The 21,017-nt window shown below is 46.3% G+C and overlaps 1 protein-coding gene across 1 annotated transcript in view; it reads left to right on the plus strand.

Moving 5' to 3' along the window:
- Positions 684-21,017, plus strand: part of MYH11 (myosin heavy chain 11) — a 140,427-nt gene continuing 120,093 nt past the window's right edge. Inside the window, 2 exon segments of the mRNA XM_021086165.1 lie at positions 684-838; positions 20,361-20,722. Coding sequence (XP_020941824.1) covers positions 20,378-20,722 — 345 coding nt within the window. The 5' untranslated portion in view covers positions 684-838; positions 20,361-20,377.

The raw sequence follows: 21,017 nt of genomic DNA on the forward strand, positions 1-21,017 counted from the left end.
TTTTCAGCTTTGGACACTGAGGCTCGGAGAAGGAAAATGACTTGCTCGAGGTCACGTGGTCAGCGATTGGCACACCTGGGGTCTGAGGTCACAACAATTGGGGCTTTTTTTTTTTTTTTTTTTTTTTTTTTGCTTGTGGGTGGAGGTGGGGATGCCAAGTTGGGAAAAGTAAAAACTTCCCCTTCCCGCACAATTCCCAGCAGAGTCTGGGGCTCCTGCCTTGTCCTTTGCAAAGTTCAAGAAATCCCCTTTCCTACCCTTCACGCAGCACGGCCGGCCCCTTTGCATGCAGTGGGGGGCGACTAAAATGGGGGACCAGGACGGGAGGCATCGCCTCCGATCCCGCACAGTTCCTCCCGCTGCAGAGGAAGCGGTTAAAGCCTGTGAGGCTGGAACTGCCTCAAGGAAGAAAGCATTCCAGTTAGACCCCAGCCGCTAGACCCCTTTTCTAGGGATTCGGAGCCTCGGTGACTGCCCCGGAGCCGGAGTTAGACACCGGCCTCGAACTCTTTTGCCAGCTGCGCTCTTGCTGGGAGCCCCGTGGCCCCTTGCGCCCCTGCCCGAATGAGCCCCTTGCCCGGTGTCCTCGCCGCAGGTGCGCAGGAGGCCTGGACCAAAGCCGCGCCCTGCAGGGGGCGCTGCGGAGGGAGCAGCGCGGGACCCATCCCCACTCCGCCCCCTTCGGCCGCCTCCCCTTTCCCACCCGCTAGCAGCTCTGGGTCTATAAAGAGAGGCATCCCGGGCGAGCGGGGAGATTTGGACGCCCCTGCCTGGGAGGTGTGCCAGATCTGAGCTCTCCATCCAGTTTCTTCTCCGCTCTCCCCCCAGTTGGAGATCTGTAAGTATGTGGTCCTGATGGGGGAAGGAAAATTGAGTAGGGGGTTTAAGGGTTTGACAGGGCATCCTACAGGGGCTGGAGAGCAGTGAGGCGCATCTGTTGTCATCCTCTTAAGAACTATGGGGAGGGGTGGGGGGTTCACACTTTTCATTTCTCTCTGCCCCGGTTATCCCATATCCACCCCCCCCAACCCAGCATCTCTCCAAATAGCCAATGATACCACCTTGGGATAGCTCTTAAAAGTAATGCCGGGGCCCAACTCCAAGTAACACCAGCATCTCCAGAAGAACCATACCATATGTAAACGAGTCCCAGATGAGCCTTGTTAGGAAGCCAATCTGAGAAATGTGCGTCCTTAGAAATCTCAAAGGTCCACCTTTGACAGGCTTCTAACTTATTCTGGGCACCCAAAGTGTGCAGCTGAGCTTCACTGAAAAGTCATTTCCTATCACATAGGCAGGCAAAGTGTGCCTCCAGTGGAGCTGGAAGCATTGCTGAGTTCTGTCAATGCACTGACTCAGTTAAAAACACCTGGGCAGAAGGGAGAGTGCTATTCGTTAGAGTAGAAGATGCGCTGCTGATAACCCTTGAGTGATAAGCTGGTTGCAATCCAGTTCCTTGATTGCAGCTTGATTTTCTTCCAGATGCACCTCTCCCTCCAAATTGTTAAAAAAAAAAAATCTCACCCAGGTTGACCCCGGGGGTCTCAAATACGCAGATGCCAAAGTCCGCATTTGCTTACAAAGTCTGCCAGGTGTGTTAAAGTGGAACCAGGCTGGGATTCCCTGCCGGGCCTCCAGAACATGCGTTCCTCTCAAGGGCAGTGTGAGAGAAAGTGGCCACTGCCTGATGTCTGGTCTCTCTCTGCACTGACAGCCAGTGGGGATTTGGCTGCTTGAGGAAAGGCACCATTCAAAGCCACACTTATCAAGAAGTAAAGGTAAATATTTAGAAATCCCAAGAAAGAGAGCCGTGAGTACAGTAGTAAGAACAGATGGATTAAATTGCAAACTGGCCATTTTATGTGGAGGGGGAGCTTGAGATGCTGAGCTGAAAATCATTCGATAGCAGTGTGTGAAACAGGATATTGAAATGCGGTCTTTGCTTGGTGCTTTCCCATTGAGATAAGCGACCATTGATGGAGCACCTATGTGCCAGGCTCTGTAGCAGTTTTTTACTTCATTGATCTCATTTAATCATTACTAGAACCTTTGAAGGGAGGCACTCTGATGCCTGTTGAGAAGACAAGCCAGCTGAGGCTCAGAGAGGTTAAGTGATTTGCTCAGTGTCACACAGCGAGCAAGTGGTGGAGTCTATTCCTGCATCTGCCCGATGCCAAGTCCATACCCTTCCTCCCACCCTCTTTTCTTCTTTACCATGAACAAAAAAACTGTTGGAATCAGGTTTCTCGTGGGACCAGATGCATCCAGTAGGGAAGTGTTTATCATTGCCTCTTTGAAGAAAACAGAAACTGACCTTTTGTGAATTTAAAATAAAATGCACTGTTTGTCCCCGGCTGACATGATAGTCTCGTTGGCCCGATGACCTTAGGTGGGCTCCTATCCCGAGAGCCCCAAATGTGAGCTAGCTGGCCCTTCCTCGAGAAGCTTCTAGGACTCGTAAACACCATGTATTTTATTATCATGTCTGAAATAGATGTGTTATTCCGTACAAGGTATTTGTTATGGGTTTGTTATCGTTACTTTTCTGTGTGAGGGCAGAGATGGAGGCAAACATGCCCATTTATGGTAGCGTTTTCCATGCGGCCATCCCCGGCCCCCTCGCAAATTAGCCTCGTATTGCAGCTTTGTTGGTCAAGACTCTGGGGATTCCTCTACCCTTGTCCATCCCGTTTGGGAATAAATGAGGAAATCCAGAGGAGAAGACATTTGGGAGAAAAGGGGGCATCACCTTCTCCTACTCTCTCTTATCTGCAAGTTTATTTTGGGGGCACAAAACCCATGCCCTCCTTTCCTCGGTGTGTTAAATCCAAACAGGTGGATTTGCTGCTGTAGGTGCAAGCATGTAATTCTAAAACTGGACACACAGTAGATTTTGCTGGAAAAACACATCTGATTCTAAATCCATTGGAATCCTAGAATGTCACAAGCCCATTTGGAAATCATCCACATGGCCTTCCCAGACCTCAGTTTTCCCATCTGTAAAATGGGGCTAATGAGGATAGCGCATGTCAGTCAAGCACTTTAGCCGAACGACACGCTACATCCTTCTTGGGCATCATGTTACTGAGTCTTTGCCACAACCCTTTGGCATGGATGTTATTATTATTGGCCCAGTTTTACAGCCCTGGAGTCTGAATACCTTGCTCAAGATAGCTTGACTGTCAAATGAGGAAGAGAAGAGTCTACAAACCTAGCTCTTTATAACTGCAGAGCCTAAGGGATTGCCTTATTGGGAGGATTCAATGGGGACCCTGCATATTGAAGGGTTTTGTGCAGTGCCTGGCCCCTGGTGAATTTCCATGAATGGTTATGTGTACCATACATGACCCGAGACCTTAAGGATCTTGGTCCATGGAGCCCGGGTGGTACTTGGCGGAACCAGGAACCCTATGGAGTCGTCTTTTCATAAAAGAGAAACTTGCCTTTGTGTGTAACCTCTTTTCATCAACCCAGGTCCTATTTGGGCAAAGGGGGTGATTTGAATCTTCTCCCATTTAATGTAGCCATGCTTTCTCACCTGTGTCAGGAACACGACAGCTTCCAGGTGTGCTGGCCCATTTGCAACTCATTTAGGGTCTCAATAGCATCCTACAAGAGCTCACCTGCGGGTGGGAGGAGGCTGTCTGGCTTTCACAGTGGCTCCTTTTGCTCCCTGGGGTCTCCTCCCTCCACCCCCTACCTTTAAACGCATTTAACAATGGCCAACATGGGCCGGGGGGAGCAGGAGGGAAGGCTGAGTTTGGAGAAGGCCAGGCAGGAATTTGAAGGAAGTTTTCTGTTTCGTTGAAGTATAATTAACTTTGAAGGAACTTGTGTATGGGATCAATGGAGGAGCAGCAGCTCGCGCCGCCCCCTGTTCCTGCAGGGGGACGTCAGGGGTCTCTGGGTTGCATCAGCAATTTGGGGGCTTGGGCGGAACAGCCCTCATCAAAGTCCCTAAGGAAGGACCGCAGGGCTCGCCTCCTGCTCATTCGTGCTGCCTTGAATGTCCTCCCCTCCGCTGGTGAGGCACGCGGCAAAGGATACAGAATCTCAGAAGGTTCTATCATCTGAGACCAATGGGCGTCATTATAGCCATAATCTGGCCCCCCAGATAGAAAAGCCGTCACCCTCTTCCTCATCTTTATATGTGATTGTGGTTAATGTATTCCTGTGCATCTTTCCAAAACTTTTCTATGTCAAATCTTCCTTTTCTATAATGGCATTGTAAATTAGATGTTTTTTCACTGAGTTGCATATCTGTATCATCTTTCCATATCAGCACATTTTGGTGTTTTTATCATCTGCATACATGCTATTCTATTGTATATTCATATATATATATATGGTGTATTTATATGGAAGAAGTTACTCAAACAACCTCATTTGGAAACATACCAGCTTCATTCCATCATTTCTTATAAACAGGACTCAGGAGCCGTCTTTGTGTATCTATTTATATCTACTTATACGAGTTTATCTGTAGGATAAATTCCCAGCAATGCAATTGCTACATTGAGGCAGCATGCATGTGTAAACTGAATAGATATTGTTAAACAACCCTTTAAACTCCAAAAGAAAGGTCACAGAGGAGACTACATTTATTTTAAGCTCTGCTGGGTCAGAGTTGCAAGATACAAGCCAGAGTGGAGTTTTGGAGCCAGAAATGGCCAGTTTTATCTTCAAAGCATCCTCTTTGGAAGCCTCCATCCCTCGTACTAACCAAGTTCTCTTGGGGGGGAGGAAAAGTAATTTAGTTTTACTGATTATAAGGACTTCCTTCCAGAAGTTCCCGTCATGGCTCGGCGGTAACAAACCTGACGAGTATCCATCAGGACTCAAGTTCAGTCCCTGGCCTCGCTCAGTAGGTTAAGGATCCGGCATAGTTGTGAGCTGCGGTGTGGGTCTTAGAGGTGGCTTGGATCTGGCGTGGCTGTGGCTGTGCCGGCAACTAGAGCTCCCATTCAACCCCTAGCTTGGGAACTTCCATATGTGGACCTACACACACAACACACACACACACACACACACACAAAAACCCAGAAGAAGACCTTGCTTCTGTGTTACTTTAAAAACAGTATTCAGGAGTTCCCGTCGTGGTGCAGTGGTTAACGAATCCGACTAGGAACCATGAGGTTGCGGGTTCGGTCCCTGCCCTTGCTCAGTGGGTTAACGATCCGGCGTTGCCGTGAGCTGTGGTGTAGGTTGCAGACACGGCTCGGATCCCGCGTTGCTGTGGCTCTGGCGTAGGCCAGTGGCTACAGCTCCGATTCGACCCCTAGCCTGGGAACCTCCATATGCCGCGGGAGCGGCCCAAGAAATAGCAACAACAACAACAAGAGACAAAAGACAAAAAAAAATAAATAAAAATAAAAACAGTATTCAACTAAGTAGGCTTATGTCAGAAGTGGGTGCCATCAGTGGCGGAGCAGCTCAGGGACCAGTTGAAGCAAGGCGAGGCCAGAAACTTGCAAGTCAAGCAAGGCAGAGAGTTTTTACTAAGGGCAGATCAAGTGTCAGACAGATCTAGGTTCAAATCTTGGCTCCAATGTTTACAAGCAAAAGCCTTTCATTTCATTTACTTTGTGGGACTGCCATCGTCTGAGAAATAATAAATAGCGCCCACCTCCACCTACTCAGGAGACATAGGGAGACGGTGTATAAAATAAGTTGCCTGGCCCAATAGCCCGTGAATAGAAAGGGCCCTGTGATAATAGTGGCTGTTATGAAGAACAGATTTAGAGTCCCGATTACCCATGGGAACAGCTTGGGGCCCAGGGATCTGGTGCCTCTGGGGAGCCCAGCCCCTCCTCCCTCACCTGGTCCAGCCTGTGAATTAGCTTTTCTGCTCAGAGGTGCTGCCAGCTGGTAGGCTGGCCTGTGTTCTAGATCAGGCCCACAAGGTTTTCATTCTGCCTGCACAGCATTTGAAACCTGCAGCGATTTAACTTTAGGGGTGGGTATTTCACACCTAAATGCAGACTTCTGGGTCTGTTGGAGATCTGGCAAGGCAGAGCCTGCATTCCTTTTTTTTTTTTTTTTTCCTTTTTTGGCTGCCCTGCGACATATGGAAGTGCCCAGGCCAGGGATCAGATCTGAGCCACAGTTGCAACTGGCAATGCTGGATCCTTTAACCCACTATGCCAGACTGGGGATCGAACCTGCATCCTAATGCTGCAGATACCTCCAATCCTGTTGCACCACAGTGGGAACTCTCAAGACCCATGATCTTACTTGGTGACTCCAGTGGGGGTTGAGAAGCTGCCACCCAACCTGAGCAGGACCAGGGGGCTCTGTTCAGCCACCTCCAGCCTGGGTCCCTCTGCATTGCTCACCTGACTCTGGGGACATGTGGGTTGGTGTCTCTGGTCCAAAGCCTTAAGCCAGTGGCTTGGCAGTAAAATACAGAGGGATGCCATTAACCAGGCCTGATGATGTGCAAATCCTATACTCCTGGGGCTCTGAGGTATTTTATTCATTTGTCACTCATACAGTAGCAGAAGGGGCAAGATTTTTTTACCCTTGAGTTCCTCTGGGGAAAATAAAACCAATGCTAAAACGAGCTAAAATAGCTAAACATCCTCAGTTGGTCCAGCTTCGACCCTTTGATCTGGAATCCCAGCTGCCCTAAAACATCAGAGCTGGCCAACGCTCCATGCTTTCTTCCCCACATGAAAAAAATGCAAGGCCCAGAGAGGGAGAGTCACTTGCCCAGAGTCACCCAGCGAGTACAGAGCAGAACTGGAACTTGTAACCCTGTGGTTCTTACAGGGACTAAGGAACAGCTTGCCTGTGCTCAAAGAATGAAGCCATGCATTGGTGGTGAGGAAGCCAGGATGCATGCAGGGCTGACACCCCAGCTGTGTCGGACACCGCTAATGCCATCAGTGACAGTGTCCTTTGCTTTCATTAAAACATTTGCAAGCAGCCCTGGATCATGGGCTGGACGTAGTATCCATCAGTCCTGTGTAATGACCCTGAAGGTGCCCTTTCAGCTCTCGGGGCTAATGCAGGACATTGGACCGGGGGTGGGGGGGCATGGGGAGGGCATGGTGGGGGAGGAGGGCTTGGAGAGGAAGAAAGCTGGTGGGTGGGGAGTCTCCTTGAGGTTTGGCTGTCTGGGTGTCTGTCTCTTGTGTGCTCCCACTCCACCCGTGTGACCTTCTGTGGTTGGCCTCCCAGGTTGGTTGGGACAACTCCACCCCCTACCAGGGGACATCTAGCAATATCTGGAGACATTTTTGGTTGTCATGACTGGGGGGAGGGTTTGCTACTAGCATCTATTGGGTAGAGACCAGAGATGCAGCTAATGGTCCTACAATGCACAGAACAGTCCCCCTCCCCTCATTATTGGCTCCCTCCGCCCCATCCTGCTAGCAAAGAATTATCCAGCCCCAAATGTCAATAGTGAGATGGTTGGGAAATCTTGCTCTAACTTGTGGACCCCAGCAGGGAGCAGCAGACAAGTTCTCCTTCTAGGTAGCACAGCGAGGATTCCATCACTGCAACTGTGCTCTAGAGGTCTGATCCCTGCTGCAGTCTTGCAAATTGCCTTTTATTTCTCCCTGTGCCTCAGCTAGTGTCTCACCTGACAATTTTTGCCTGCTTGTCCACCACCCCAAATTTTGAAAACTCCAGGCGCTAAGTGCACGCCGAGGCAAGTCCTTACAGCAATAAAACCAAGGTATCCAGAGCTTTCAAGCAGCCAAGGACTGATCCAGAATGTGTCCTGCGTGTGCCTGTAGGTCTTTTAGTCCTCAAGCTCTCTCCCTCCTTCAAAGAAGGTAGACAGAGCAGAAAAGATCACTTGGAAAATAGATCTTGATTGAGATTCCTCTTCACTAGCTGTGCCATGATGGGCAAGTTACTTAACCTCTCTGTGCCTCGGTTTCTCATCTGTAAACCAGAGGTAAAGGTGCCTCTCAAAGTATTTTTGAGGGAATTAGATGAGATAATAGTTGGTGCTCAAAAAGATTTAGCTGCAGGGAGTTCCCTTCGTGGTGCAGTGGTTAACGAATCCGACTAGGAACCATGAGGTTGTGGGATCGGTCCCTGCCTTTGCTCAGTGGGTTAAGGACCCGGCGTTGCCGTGAGCTGTGGTGTGGGTTGCAGACGCAGCTCGGATCCCGAGTTGCTGTGGCTCTGGCGTAGGCCAGGGGCTACAGCTCCAATTTGACCCCTAGCCTGGGAACCTCCATATGCCGCGGGAGCGGCCCAAAGAAACAGCAAAAAAAAAAAAAAGAATCCAACACAGCAGCTCAGTTTGCTTCAGAGGTGTAGGTTTGATCCCCAGGCTGGCGCAGTCAGTTAAGGATCTGGCGTTGCCAGAGCTGTGGCACAGGTTGCAGCTGAGGCTCGGATTCAGCCCCTGGCCCAGGAACTTCCATATGCCTTGGGTGCGACCATAAAAACCAGGAGTTCCGTTGTGTCTCAGCAGGTTAAGAACCCAACATAGTGTCTGTGAGGATGTGAGTTTGATCCCTGGCCTTGCTCAGTGGGTTAAGGGTCTGGCATTACCACAAGCTATGGCACGGGTCACAGGTGGGCTCGGATCTGGTGTTGCTGTGGCTGTGGTGCAGGCAGGCAGCTGCAGCTCCAATTGGACCCCTAGCCTGGGAACTTCCATATATGGCAGGTGTGGCCCTAAAAAAATAAAATCAGTGGCTGGTGGGGAGAGGTTTGTGGCTGAATGTTTGGGGCGCCATGGGTTCAAAGGAGTGAACTAGCTTTCAGGTGTGAGCACCTGGCATCATCCTGCTGAGAGCTGGCCCTCTTGGTGATGGGGAGGATGTGTAGCCCTTTTTCAATGATTTGACCCCAGAATCAGTTTTTTAAAGAGTGTCTCAACCTCCCTGATCCTATCCCACCCGCACCCCAAATATTTCATGGGATTGGGGGTTCCTCTTCCTTTTTCTCCCTTTGACCAAAGCAGATGTCACACATCATGACTGTCAGAGACCTCAAAGACATGGAAAGCAGCCCAGACGCTCGCTCCTTTTTTTGGGGGGGGGTGTAGAGACTGAACCACTTATTTTTGAGTTCCAGATTAGACAGGGTTCCTAATAGTAAGGTTTTCTGTGTCCTTTTATTTTTCAATTTTAAAAAAAATTGTAGTTGATTTACAGTGTTGTGCCAATTTCTGCTGTACAGCAGTGACTCAGTCTTGTGTACACACACACACACACACACACACACACACATTCCTTTTTTTAATTTTTATTTTTTGCTTTTTGCTTTTTAGGGCCATACCCACGGCATAGGGAAGTTCCCAGGCTAGGGGTCCAATCAGAGCTGTAGCTGCTGGCCATGGCCACGGCCACGGCCACAGCCACAGTAATGCTGGATCTGAGCCCCCTCTGTGACCTACACCACAGCTCATGGCAACACCGGATCCTCAACCCACTGAGCGAGGCCAGGGATCGAACCTGCGTCCTCATGTGTATTAGTCTGGTTCATTAGGCTGAGCTGCAACAGGAACTCCCATTCTTTTTCTTTTTAATGCGATCTTCCATCATGGCCTGTCCCAGGAGATCGGTTACAGTTTCCCGTGCTACACAGTAGGATCTTAATATCTATCCATTCTGAATGTAATAGTTTGCATCTCTTAACCCATGTTTGGTGTTTTTCTGACTTGTAAGGCAACTCACCAACATCTTAAGTAGAAAGAGCCCACTTGGTTATCACTGCAGCTTGAAACAAGACATGTCTCCTGTCCCTCTTGAGCATAATTGGCTACCATTTAAAACTGTTCATCAATTGTACTACTGAACTGCAAATGAAGTGGTGAAGGTGGTAAACTTTATTATGTGTATCCTACCATAATTTAGTATAGAGGAAACTTTTTCATCCGGAGGATGCAGCTTGGGGAATTTGTACAAAACGAGTGCTTTCCTGTAGCTGGTACTCAGATGAAGAAACAGAATATCAGCCCTACAGACCCCCCTTGCATTCTGTCCTTCCAGTTACAGCATCTGACAGCTATCCCCGTGGGTTGTTTTTGCCTGGTTTTTATTTTCGGCTGGGCCTGCCTCATGTGGAAGTTCCTGGGCCGGGAACTGAACCTGAGCCACAGCAGTGACAACGCCGGGTCTTTAACCCGATGGGCCACCGGGGAACTTCAGTTTTCCCTGGTTTTGAACCTCATGTGCAGGCACATCTTGTTTCATTGCACTTTGCAGACACTGTGCTTTATACATTGAAGGCTCGTGGCAAATCTGTATCCAGCACGTCTGTCGGTGCCATTTTTCCCAAAAAATGCCATTTGCTTGCTTCTTGTCTCTGTGACACATTTTGGTAATTCTTGCAGTACTTAAGGCTTTTTCATTGTAGTCTTTGTTGTGGTGACCTGTGACAGGGACATTTATTGTTGCCACTATAACTCGCTGAAGGCTCAGCTGATGGTTTATGTTTTTGAGCAATCAAGCATTTTTAATTAGGGTATGTATGTTGACATAACTAGACTTTAAACATAATGCTATTGCACACTTACTAGATGACAGCATAGTGTAAACTTCACCTTTATGTGCACTGGGAAACCAAAATATTCGTTGCAACTTGCTTTATTGCAATATTTGCTTTATGGTCTGGAACAGAGCCAGTGGCATCTCCAAGTTCTGCCTGTAAATAGAATCACACACGACTTCCTTCTGCCTTCTTTCAAACCAGTATTAGTGAGGTTTGTTCTTACTGTGGCGTAGAGTTGTAGTTCATTTCATCTGATTCCGTTTTTTTGTTTTGGGTTTTCTTTTTTTTTTTTTTTTTTAGGGCTGCACCCATGGCATTTGGAGGTTCCCAGGACAGTCACAGCGATGTGGGATCTGAGTCACATCTGTGACCTACACTACAGCTCACACCAACTCTGGAACCTATTGGGTGAGGCCAGGGATCAAACCCACAACCTCATGGTTACCAGTCAAATTTGGTTCTGCTGCACCACAACAGGAATGCCTGGGTCCCGCTTTGAACGTTTATTATGTGCCAGTCACTGTGCTAGGTGCCTTCAAAGGTCAGGTCATCGATTGCAAGTCCTCCCCTGAGCTTCTGACCAAATCCATCAGTCTTGTGTAGGAGGTGGAAGAGCACGGGCCCCGAATCAGACCAGGGTTTGGATCCCAGCTCTGCCACTTTTCAGCTCTGTGACCTCAGGCAGATCCCTTCCCCTCTCTGAGCCTTGGTGTCCATATCCGTAGGTGGAGCCGACCATCAAACCCAACTCCTAAAGCTGCGGTGGTGTCACCTGATGGTCTTGCACATGAAGGATTTAGCCCAGGGCCCATCAGTGGTTACTGTCACTTTTGATCTTTGGAAAACTCTGCCCTGGGTATGACATACAGCCAAACGGGAGATGGTGTGATACTGATACTGCTCACAAGTAGGAGATGGTTTCATGGGGAGTTCCCTGGTGGTCTAGTTGCTAGGATTTGGTGCTTTCGCTACTGCAGTCCAGGTTCAATCCCTTGTCTGAGAACTGAGATCCCACATCAAGCTGCTGCAAGCCACAGTGGGTTAAAAAAAAAAAAGAGATCATACATTTTTCATAGTAATATTTTTCCTTTTAAGGAAAATGTCAATCATGCAAAAAAGAACCGTTTACCCCTCTGTAGGTGCCCTGACATGCAGCCTCAGCAGTAACACCTGGGCCCGCTTGGCTCCACCCACGTTTCCTCCCTGCCCTAATTATTTTGAGATAGACCTTAGGGTTATTACTTCATCTATAAATACTTCACACTGTCTCTAAAAGGAAAGGGCTCGCTAAATAGCTGAAATCACTGTTCTATTTTCACATGGGAGATTAACAAATTCCCTAATATAAAACATATTGAGTCAGTGTTCAAATTTCCCTGATTAGTGCAAACATTTTTCTTTTCGGAGAGAGGGTCAAATAAAATTTTATTTTTCTGACAATTAGATTCAGTTAATCAAGGCTTTCCATTTAAAGCATGGCTTTTTAAAACTGCAAAATAGACCTTTTTTGGGGATTTGCTCTGCATATAAATGGGCATGTAGGGGGAAGGGGAATTCTTTTCCTGCCTCTATCAGTGTTTGTCTTTTAGTGTACTTGTTAGACTGTTTCATTATGAAAATTTTCAAACATAACAGGGAGTTCTCTTGTGCCACTTTGGCTTAAGGATCCGTTGTTGTCACTGCAGCAACTCCAGTTGCTTCAGTGGGTGCTGGTCTGATCCCTGGCCTGAGAACTTCCACGTCCCGCAGGTGCAGCCAAAAAAAAAATCAAACACTCAAAAAGGTAAAATAGTCTGAGTACCTATCACTCATCTTCCGTAATTATCAATGCTTGAGGCCAGTCTAATGTCACCACCAACCTCCTCTCATTTCTTTTTGGGTCCCAAAGTCCCTTCTAATCTAGAAGTTCCCCTCTTTTTTTTTTCTTTTTTTGGGCGCCCATGGCATATGGAGTTCCTGGGCCAGGTATCTGATCTGAGCCACACTTGCTACCTCTGTCACAACTGTGACAACTCTAGATCCTTTAACCCACTCTGCAGGGCTGGGGATCGAACCTGTGTTCCAGCACTCCAGAGACAACACCACAGAGCCCGTTGTGCCACAGCAGAAACTCCCCACCTCTTTTTAACACTTTGCTTGGGAGCTCCCACTGTGGGGCAATGGGATTGGCAGTGGCTTGGTAGCACTGGGACATAGATTTGATTCTCCCGCCCGGCGCACTGGATCTGGCGTTGATGTGGCTTAGATCTGATCCCTGGCCGGGGAGCTCCATATGCAGCCAGGCAGCCCACAGAAAACAACTTTGCCTGTTATTTCATATTATCCTTCTTCATGTTCCATCACAAGTGATTAGATATAGTTCCCTGTGCTATGCGGCAGGACCTCATTGCTTATCCACTCCGCATGCAAGAGTTTGCATCTACTAACCCCAAACTCCCAGCCATCCCACTCCCTCCCCCTCCTCTTTGGCAACCACAAGTCTGTTTTCTGTGTCTAGGAGTCTGTTTCGATTTTATCTAGATAGGTTTATTTGTACCATATATTAGATTCCAGGTATAAGTGATATCACATAGTATTTGTCTTCCTCTTTCTGACTTCCTTCACTTAGTATGAGAGTCTCAAGTTCCAGCCATGTTGCTGGTCACTTTGCTGTACAGCAGAAATTGACAGAACCTTGTAAATCAACTATAATAAAAATTAAGGCGTTCCCGTCGTGGCGCAGTGGTTAACGAATCCGACTAGGAACCATGAGGTTGCGGGTTCGGTCCCTGCCCTTGCTCAGTGGGTTAACGATCCGGTGTTGCCGTGAGCTGTGGTGTAGGTTGCAGACGCAGCTCGGATCCCGCGTTGCTGTGGCTTTGGCGTAGGCTGGCGGCTACAGCTCCGATTCGACCCCTAGCCTGGGAACCTCCATATGCCGCGGGAGCGGCCCAAGAAATAGCAAAAAAAAAAAAAAAAAAGACAAAAAAAATTTTAAAAAATACTTTGCCTGTTAAAGAAACAGTTGCTTGTTCCATGCTTTCCCGCCTTGCAGGCTCAGTCACATGCCAGGGACCATGTTTGGCGTCTTCCCTGTGCCTTGCATTTCCCTAAACAGGTGTTAGGTCCAGAGGAGTCATCGGTTTCTGCCCCCACCCACTCTTTTCCTTTTTGTACGAATTCCTTTCATCAGTGGTGGTGATGCTTCCACCATCTGGAGGCACATAACATCTGATAACTTTTTTTTGCAACACAGGATTAATTTGTAGGTACAGGTGGTGCCAGCCAGATCCATCCATTATAAAGTTCACCATCTGCTTTTCACCTAATATAGTGAGTCTAAAAGTGTGGACCCCAGATCAGCATCCTCAGCACCACCTGGGAACTTGCTAGAAATGCAGACTCTTAAGGAGTCCCAGAGTTCCCGTTGTGGAGCAGTGGAAATGAATCCGACTAGTATCCGTGAGGATGCGGGTTTGATCCCTGGCCTTGCTCAGTGGGCTAAGGATCTGATGTTGCTGTGAACTGTGGTGTTGGTCGCATTCGAAGCTTGGATCTGGTGTGGCTGTGGCTGTGGCGGGCAGCTGCAGCTCTGATTTGACCCCTAGCCTGGGAACCTCCATATGCCACCAGTGTGGCCCTAAAAAAGCAAAAAAGAAAGGAATGCTTTCTATTGACTCAGAACCCAGCCATCTGATTTCATAGACTGCTCCCCCGCCAGGTGAAGTGATGTACAAGGAAGTTTGAGAACCACTGGTCAGATGTTTCAGCAGCATTGATGGTCATTGCCAAGACCCATTGTTATTTTTGTGGTCTTTTTTTTTTTTTTTCTTTTTCAGGGCTGCACCCATGGCATATGGAGGTTCCCAGGCTAGGGGTCAAATTGGAGCTGCAGCTGCCGGTCTACAGCACAGCCACAGCAATGCCAGATCTGAGCCACATCTGCGACCCATGCCACAGCTCATGGCAACGGCCGGATCCTTAACCCACAGAGTGAGGCCAGGGATTGAACCCGAGTCCTCATGGATACTAGTTGGGTTTGTTAACCGCTGAGCCATGATGGAAACTCCCCAAGACCCATTATTTTACTCAGAGTTTTGGAATTGCTACATTCTAGTTTTGTCATCTCTTCTACATTTGCTAGCTGGAATTATAAAGCAGAGGTAGTAGTATTTTTTTGAAAGCCATGAAAGTGGGGTAAAGGGAGGATGTTTCATTGTGTCCCAAGACAAAGTCAATGACAATTAAAAATGCAGGAAATGTGATCGTTAAATCTGGGACAGTGTACATTCTCCACAACTCTTTAGTTCACTTTTTTGAATGACTGAAGTGATTATTCAGAATAATAATCCCTAATAATAACTAGGGAATTATATGCTCATTTCTCTCTCTCTCTCTCTTTTTTTTTTTTTTTTTTTTTTTTTTTTTTTTTTTGTCTTTTTGCCTTTTCTAGGGCCACTCCCATGGCATATGGAGGTTCCCAAGCTAGGGATCGAATCAGAGCTGTAGCCACCGGCCTACGCCAGAGCCACAGCAACACAGGATCCAAGCTGTGTCTGTGACCTACACCACAGCTCACAGCAACGCCGGATCGTTAACCCACTGAACAAGGGCAGGGACCGAACCCGCAACCTCATGGTTCCTAGTCGGATTCGTTAACCTCTGCGCCACGACGGGAACTCCTCTATTTTTTTTTTTAATTGAGCTGCTAGATCAGGTCTCTGGGAGATACAACCACCCCTTCTGAACAAATCATCCTCTAGTTTTTATTATTGTTATTTTCACCCTGGAAGGGAAAAGTAGAAGTAACTTCCCCTCTGATTTTTGCCTTGCACAGTCTGCATTTCGGGAGTTGGCCACTCAGCTCCAAGGACCCATTGATGAGAAATGGGGTTACTCTATTTCTGCAGAATCTGAAGCCCAAACGTGGGGATTATCTTGGTGAATTCCAAGGAGGCGTGAATTGTTTTCTGCTGAAGTAGAGGCATCAACCACACAGTACGTCCTGGTGGCTGCACATCCTAGCTCTGCCTGTACCTTAGTTCTTTGGAACACAAGCAGCAGTGGGTGGGGGAGGCGAGATGGGGCAGGTTGGAGGAGCTGGGTGACAGCCAGTGTGACCAGGGCAGGTATGGTCAGAGGGTCTGAGATGGGCCACTGGACCGGCCTGGAAAGAGTCTGCTGCCTCAGCACCTTGTCTCCTGGACACGTGTTGACAATGGGATATGGAATCTATCACAAATGGGCTCCTCATGTTAAGGGGACAGTTAATGACTTGATATTTCATATCAAGACAGATTTCTGGTCAATTATTTTGTGACCTTCAGAAACAATTTGTAGGAAGGCAGCATCAATGTTTTCATTTCCCCTCTTTCTTGACCCATTTTCAAAATAACGGGTTGTTCCCCAGCGTCTTAGAAAGAGGATCTGTGGGGGTTTTTTTAATCACTATGAGAGCATGTATTTAAACACATTCATCTTTCAGCGCTTGTATTTTTCTTAATGATGTTCAGACTGTCCCATATTTGACCAAATAAAACCCTAGTTTAATAGTTTAGTGTGCAGTTCTCTAGACTTTTAAAAACTATACACATTGGTGTAAAATTATAAGATTCTATTCATAAACATTTTAATCAGCTTTATTGAGGTATTATCTGCCTACAGTAAAATGCACCCATTTAAAAACATCCTCTGATTTTTTTTTTGTTGTTTTGTTTTTTTGTTTTTTAGGGCTGTACCTAAAAACATACGGAGGTTCCTAGGCTAGGGGTCCAATCGGAGCTACGGCTGCCAGCCTACACCACAGCCACAGCGACACTGGATCTGGGCTGCATCTGTGACCTAACCACAGTTCATGGCAATGCCAGATCTTTAACCCACTGAGCAAGGCCAGGGATCGAACCTACAACCTCATGGTACCTAGTCGAATTCATTTCCGCTGTGCTCCCATTCTCTGATTTTTGACAAATGTCTGCAGTCATACAATCCCCACCTTAATCCGGATATAGAACATTTTCATCACCCCAGCATTCCTTTGTGCTTCTTGGCAGTGAATTCCCTTCCTGGCCACTAGCAACTCCTGATAGGCTTTTGAGATTCATCTATTTTATTGTGCCATTTGTTTCTTTTTATTGCTGAGGATTTCATTTATATAGGTTGTTTTTAACCTAAAAGTATATTGTAAATATCTTGGCATGGTCAAAAGTCACTGGTTGTGTTTTTCTATTTATATGCAGTATCCAGAAAAGGAAAATCTATAGAGTCAGATAATAGGTTGGTGGTTGCCAGGGGGTGGGGGTAGGAACTGGGAGTGACTGCAGACCAGCACAAGGAAACCCTTTTTGAGGTGGTGGGAATGTTCCAAAGTTTATCATGAGGAGTTCCCTTCGTGGCGCAGTGGTTAACGAATCAGACTAGGAACCATGAGATTGCGGGTTCGATCCCTGCCCTTGCTCAGTGGGTTAAGGATCCGGCGTTGCCGTGAGCTGTGGTGTAGGTTGCAGACGCGGCTCGGATCCCATGTTGCTGTGGCTCTGGCGTAGGCTGGCAGCTACAGCTCCAATTAGACCCCTAGCCTGGGAACTCCATATGCCGCGGGAGCAGCCCAAGAAATGGCAAAAAGACAAAAAAAAAACAAAAACAAAAAAAAAACAAAGTTTATCATGAGAGATGCACAAATCTGCAAATTTACTGCAAATTGCTGAATTGGGCATTTATGATGCAAGAATTTTAAAGCATGTACATGACAAATAAATATGTTAAGGTGAAAGGGGAAAAGCTTTGCGTGGCTTAAATAAAAGTCTATAGCTTGAATTTTTGGCTGAATTATAGCATTCTGTGCCCTGGATTGTTCTACAATTTACCAAAACCCTCATGGAAGGCTGTTTGCTTTCAGGTTTTGCTGTTTCAAACAGCATCGTAACGCAACTTTTTTTTTTTTTGGTCTTTTTGGGGCCCCACCTGTGGCATATGGAGGTTTCCAGGACAGGGGCTGAATTGGAGCTGTACGCCGCGGATGGGGTCCTAAAATAGCAACAACAAAAAAATTATTTATTGAGGTATGGTTGATTTACAATGTTGCATGTGATTTAGATATATATATATATATATGTATTTATATATAGGTACTTTTTCATATTCTTTTCCATTACAGTTTATCACAGGATTATTATTATTATTATTATTTTTATTTTTATTTTTATTATTATTTTTGTCTTTTTAGGGCAGGTCTGCAGCATATGGGAGTTCCCAGTCTAGGGGTCAAATTGGAGCTGCAGCTGCCAGCCTACACCACAGCCACAGCAATGCCAGATCCGAGCCACATCTGCGACCCATACCATAGCTCATGGCAATGCCAGATCCTTAACCTACTGAGCAAAGCCAGGGATCAAACCTGCGTCCTCTGGACGCTAGTCGGATTCGTTTCCACTGAGCCATTGTGGGAATTTCTATCACAGAATATTGAATATAGTTCCCAGTGCTACATAGTCAGACCTTGTTACTTATCCATTCTGTATATAATAGTTCGCACCTGCTAATCCCAAACTCCTAATCCATCTCTCCCTATCCCTCCCCCCCTTGGCAACCACAAGTCTGTTCTCTCTATCCGTGAGACCATTTCTGTTTTGTAGATAAGTTCATTTATATCATTTTTTAGATTCCACATGTAAGTGATACCATATGATATTTGTCTTTCTCTTTCTGACTTCGCATGGTATAAGAATCTCTGCTTACATCCATGTTGCTGCAAATGGCATTACTTCACTCTTTTTACGGCTGGGTAGTATTCCATTGTGTGTATGTACCACATCTTCTTAATCCATTCTTCTGTCAATGGACCTTTAGGTGGCTTCCATGTCTTGGCTATTGTGAATAGTGCTCCTATGGACACTGGGGTGCATGTGCCTTTTTGAATTAGAGTTTTCTCTGGATATATGCCCAGGAGTGAGATTGCTGGATCATATGGCAACTCTATTTTTAGTTTAAGGAACCTCCATACGGTTTTCCATAGCGGCTGCACCACTATACAAGGAATTAGTGTTTAATGGGCATGGAGGTTCAGTTTTACAAGATAAACAGAGTTTGGAGCTAGACGATGGTAATGATTGTACCACAATACAATCGTATTTAATGTCACTGAGCATTAGACTGTAGACTTAGAAATGGGTGAGATGGTAACTTTTATGTATGTATATTTTAATATGATAAAAATTGGGGGAAAAAACATAAAGAGTAAAAATCCCTTTGGAACAGTACTTGACAAGTGCATGTATTTCCAGTTATTTTGCCGATAGGGATTCTAAATATTTTTGAATAAAAGTGGGTTATTATATCTACTGTTTTATAGTCTCCCCCATATTTTACTTTTTAAAGAGTTCTATTGAGATATAATTTACATATCATACAATTCATCCTTTTATTTATTCATTTATTTTTTAAAATTTCATTGGAGTATAGCTGGCTGACAATCTTGTGTTGGTTTCAGAAGTACAGCAACAAGAATCAGTTATACATATACATATATCCATTCCTTTTCAGATTCTTTTTCCATATAGGTCTCTACAGAGCACTGAGTAGATTTCTCTATTTTATACTGTAGGTCCTTGTTCCTCATCCATTCCATACATAGTATTGCGTATATGTCAATCCAAGGCTCCCATTTTATCCCTTCCCCCAGCATTTCTCCTTTGGCAACCATAAGTTTGTTTTTGAAATCTTTGAATCTGTTTCTATTTTGTGAACAAGTTCCCCTGCATCATTCTTTAGTAGATTCCACATATTAGTGATCTCATATGATATTTGCCTTTCTCTCTCTGACTTACTTCACTTAGTATGATCATTTCTATGTCTATCCATGTTGTTGCAAATGGCATTATTTCATTCTTTTTTATGGCTGAGTAATATTCCGCTGTATATGTGTACCACATCTTCTTTATCCAGTCCTCTGTTGATGGACATTTAGGGTTTTTTTCTATGTATTGGATGTCGTAAATAACAATTCATCCTTTGAAATCATACAGTTGAATGGCTTTTAGCATCTTTACAGAGTTGTGCATCCATTGCTGCAGTACATTCTAGAACATTTTCATTACCCCAGAAAGAAACCCTCCACCTCTTTGCCATCACCCGCTAATTCTTCACCAGCTAATTTACTAATTTATTTTCTATCTCAATGAATTTGCCTATTCTGGACTTTTTATATAGGTGGAATCATATAATATGTGGCTTTTGATTCCTTCACTTAGCATAATGTTTTCAAGATTCATTAATACTGCAGCATATATCATTTTTTGGGGGGGCCACACCTGCAGATGTGGAAATTCCTGGGCCAGGGATCAAACTCCTGCCATAGCAGTGACCTGAGCTGCTGTAGTGACCATGCCAGATCCTTCACCCAGTGTGCCACAAAGGAACGCCAAAGTTTATCATTTTTTTGAATTGAGGTATAGTTGATTCACAATATTGTGTTAGTTTCAGGTGTACAGCACAGTGATTCAGATATATTTCCCTGTGCTATACAATAGGTCCTTGTTGGTTATCTATTTTATATATAATAGTTGTATTGTTAATCCCAACCTCTTAATTTATCCCCGTCTCCTTTCCCTTTGGTAACAATAAGTTCGTTTCACAGACATCTTGCATCCTAACCCCTGGATAGCAGGTCTTTATGTGAGCAAAATCTTGGTTGTCATATTCATGCCATGTTGATGGACAACAGGCAATGATGCAGATCCTTTTCTGAAAGGCTTTGGGGTTGTTTCCATTTTTTGACAACAGAAACCATCCTGCAGGGAACACTGTTGTTCTTTGTGGGATGTTTCTGTGGACTCTGTTCTCAGACATGGTGAGGTGAGGGCTTTATTCACCTTTAGGGCTTGGTTCTGGCCCAGTTCTGACCCTGTTGCCTTATTCCGCAGGGGACCGACCAGGCACCATGGCACAGAAAGGTCAGCTCAGTGACGATGAGAAGTTCCTCTTTGTGGACAAAAACTTCATCAACAACCCAGTGGCCCAGGCTGACTGGGCCGCCAAGAAGCTGGTCTGGGTTCCTTCGGAGAAGCAGGGTTTCGAGGCAGCCAGCATTAAGGAGGAGAAGGGAGATGAGGTGATCGTGGAGCTGGTGGAGAATGGCAAGAAGGTCACGGTTGGCAAAGATGACATCCAGAAGATGAACCCGCCCAAGTTCTCCAAGGTGGAGGACATGGCAGAGCTGACGTGTCTCAATGAAGCCTCAGTTCTGCACAACCTGAGGGAGAGGTACTTCTCGGGACTCATCTACGTGAGTATCTTGGGGCAGCCGGTCACGTCTTCCTGCCCTCCTGCACCCCGAGGGAAGGGAGAGGCTTGAAGATGTCTTTGGGGTTCAGGTTGGGGGGCTGCATGGTGAGACGGAATCATTCAGACCTGGGTCCCCACTCCTCCTACCCCACCCTGTTCTGTGTAGGTTATTTTACATCTCAAAGCCTCTATTTTCCCATCTGCAAAATGGGAACAATCACCCTTCCCATGTAAAGGAGCTGCAAAGATTCCATGTGATCACATAGGCAAAGCGCCAAGGTCAGTGCTCAACAGAT

Source organism: Sus scrofa, chromosome 3 (genome assembly GCF_000003025.6).
Source record: "Sus scrofa isolate TJ Tabasco breed Duroc chromosome 3, Sscrofa11.1, whole genome shotgun sequence".
Lineage (NCBI taxonomy): Eukaryota > Metazoa > Chordata > Mammalia > Artiodactyla > Suidae > Sus > Sus scrofa.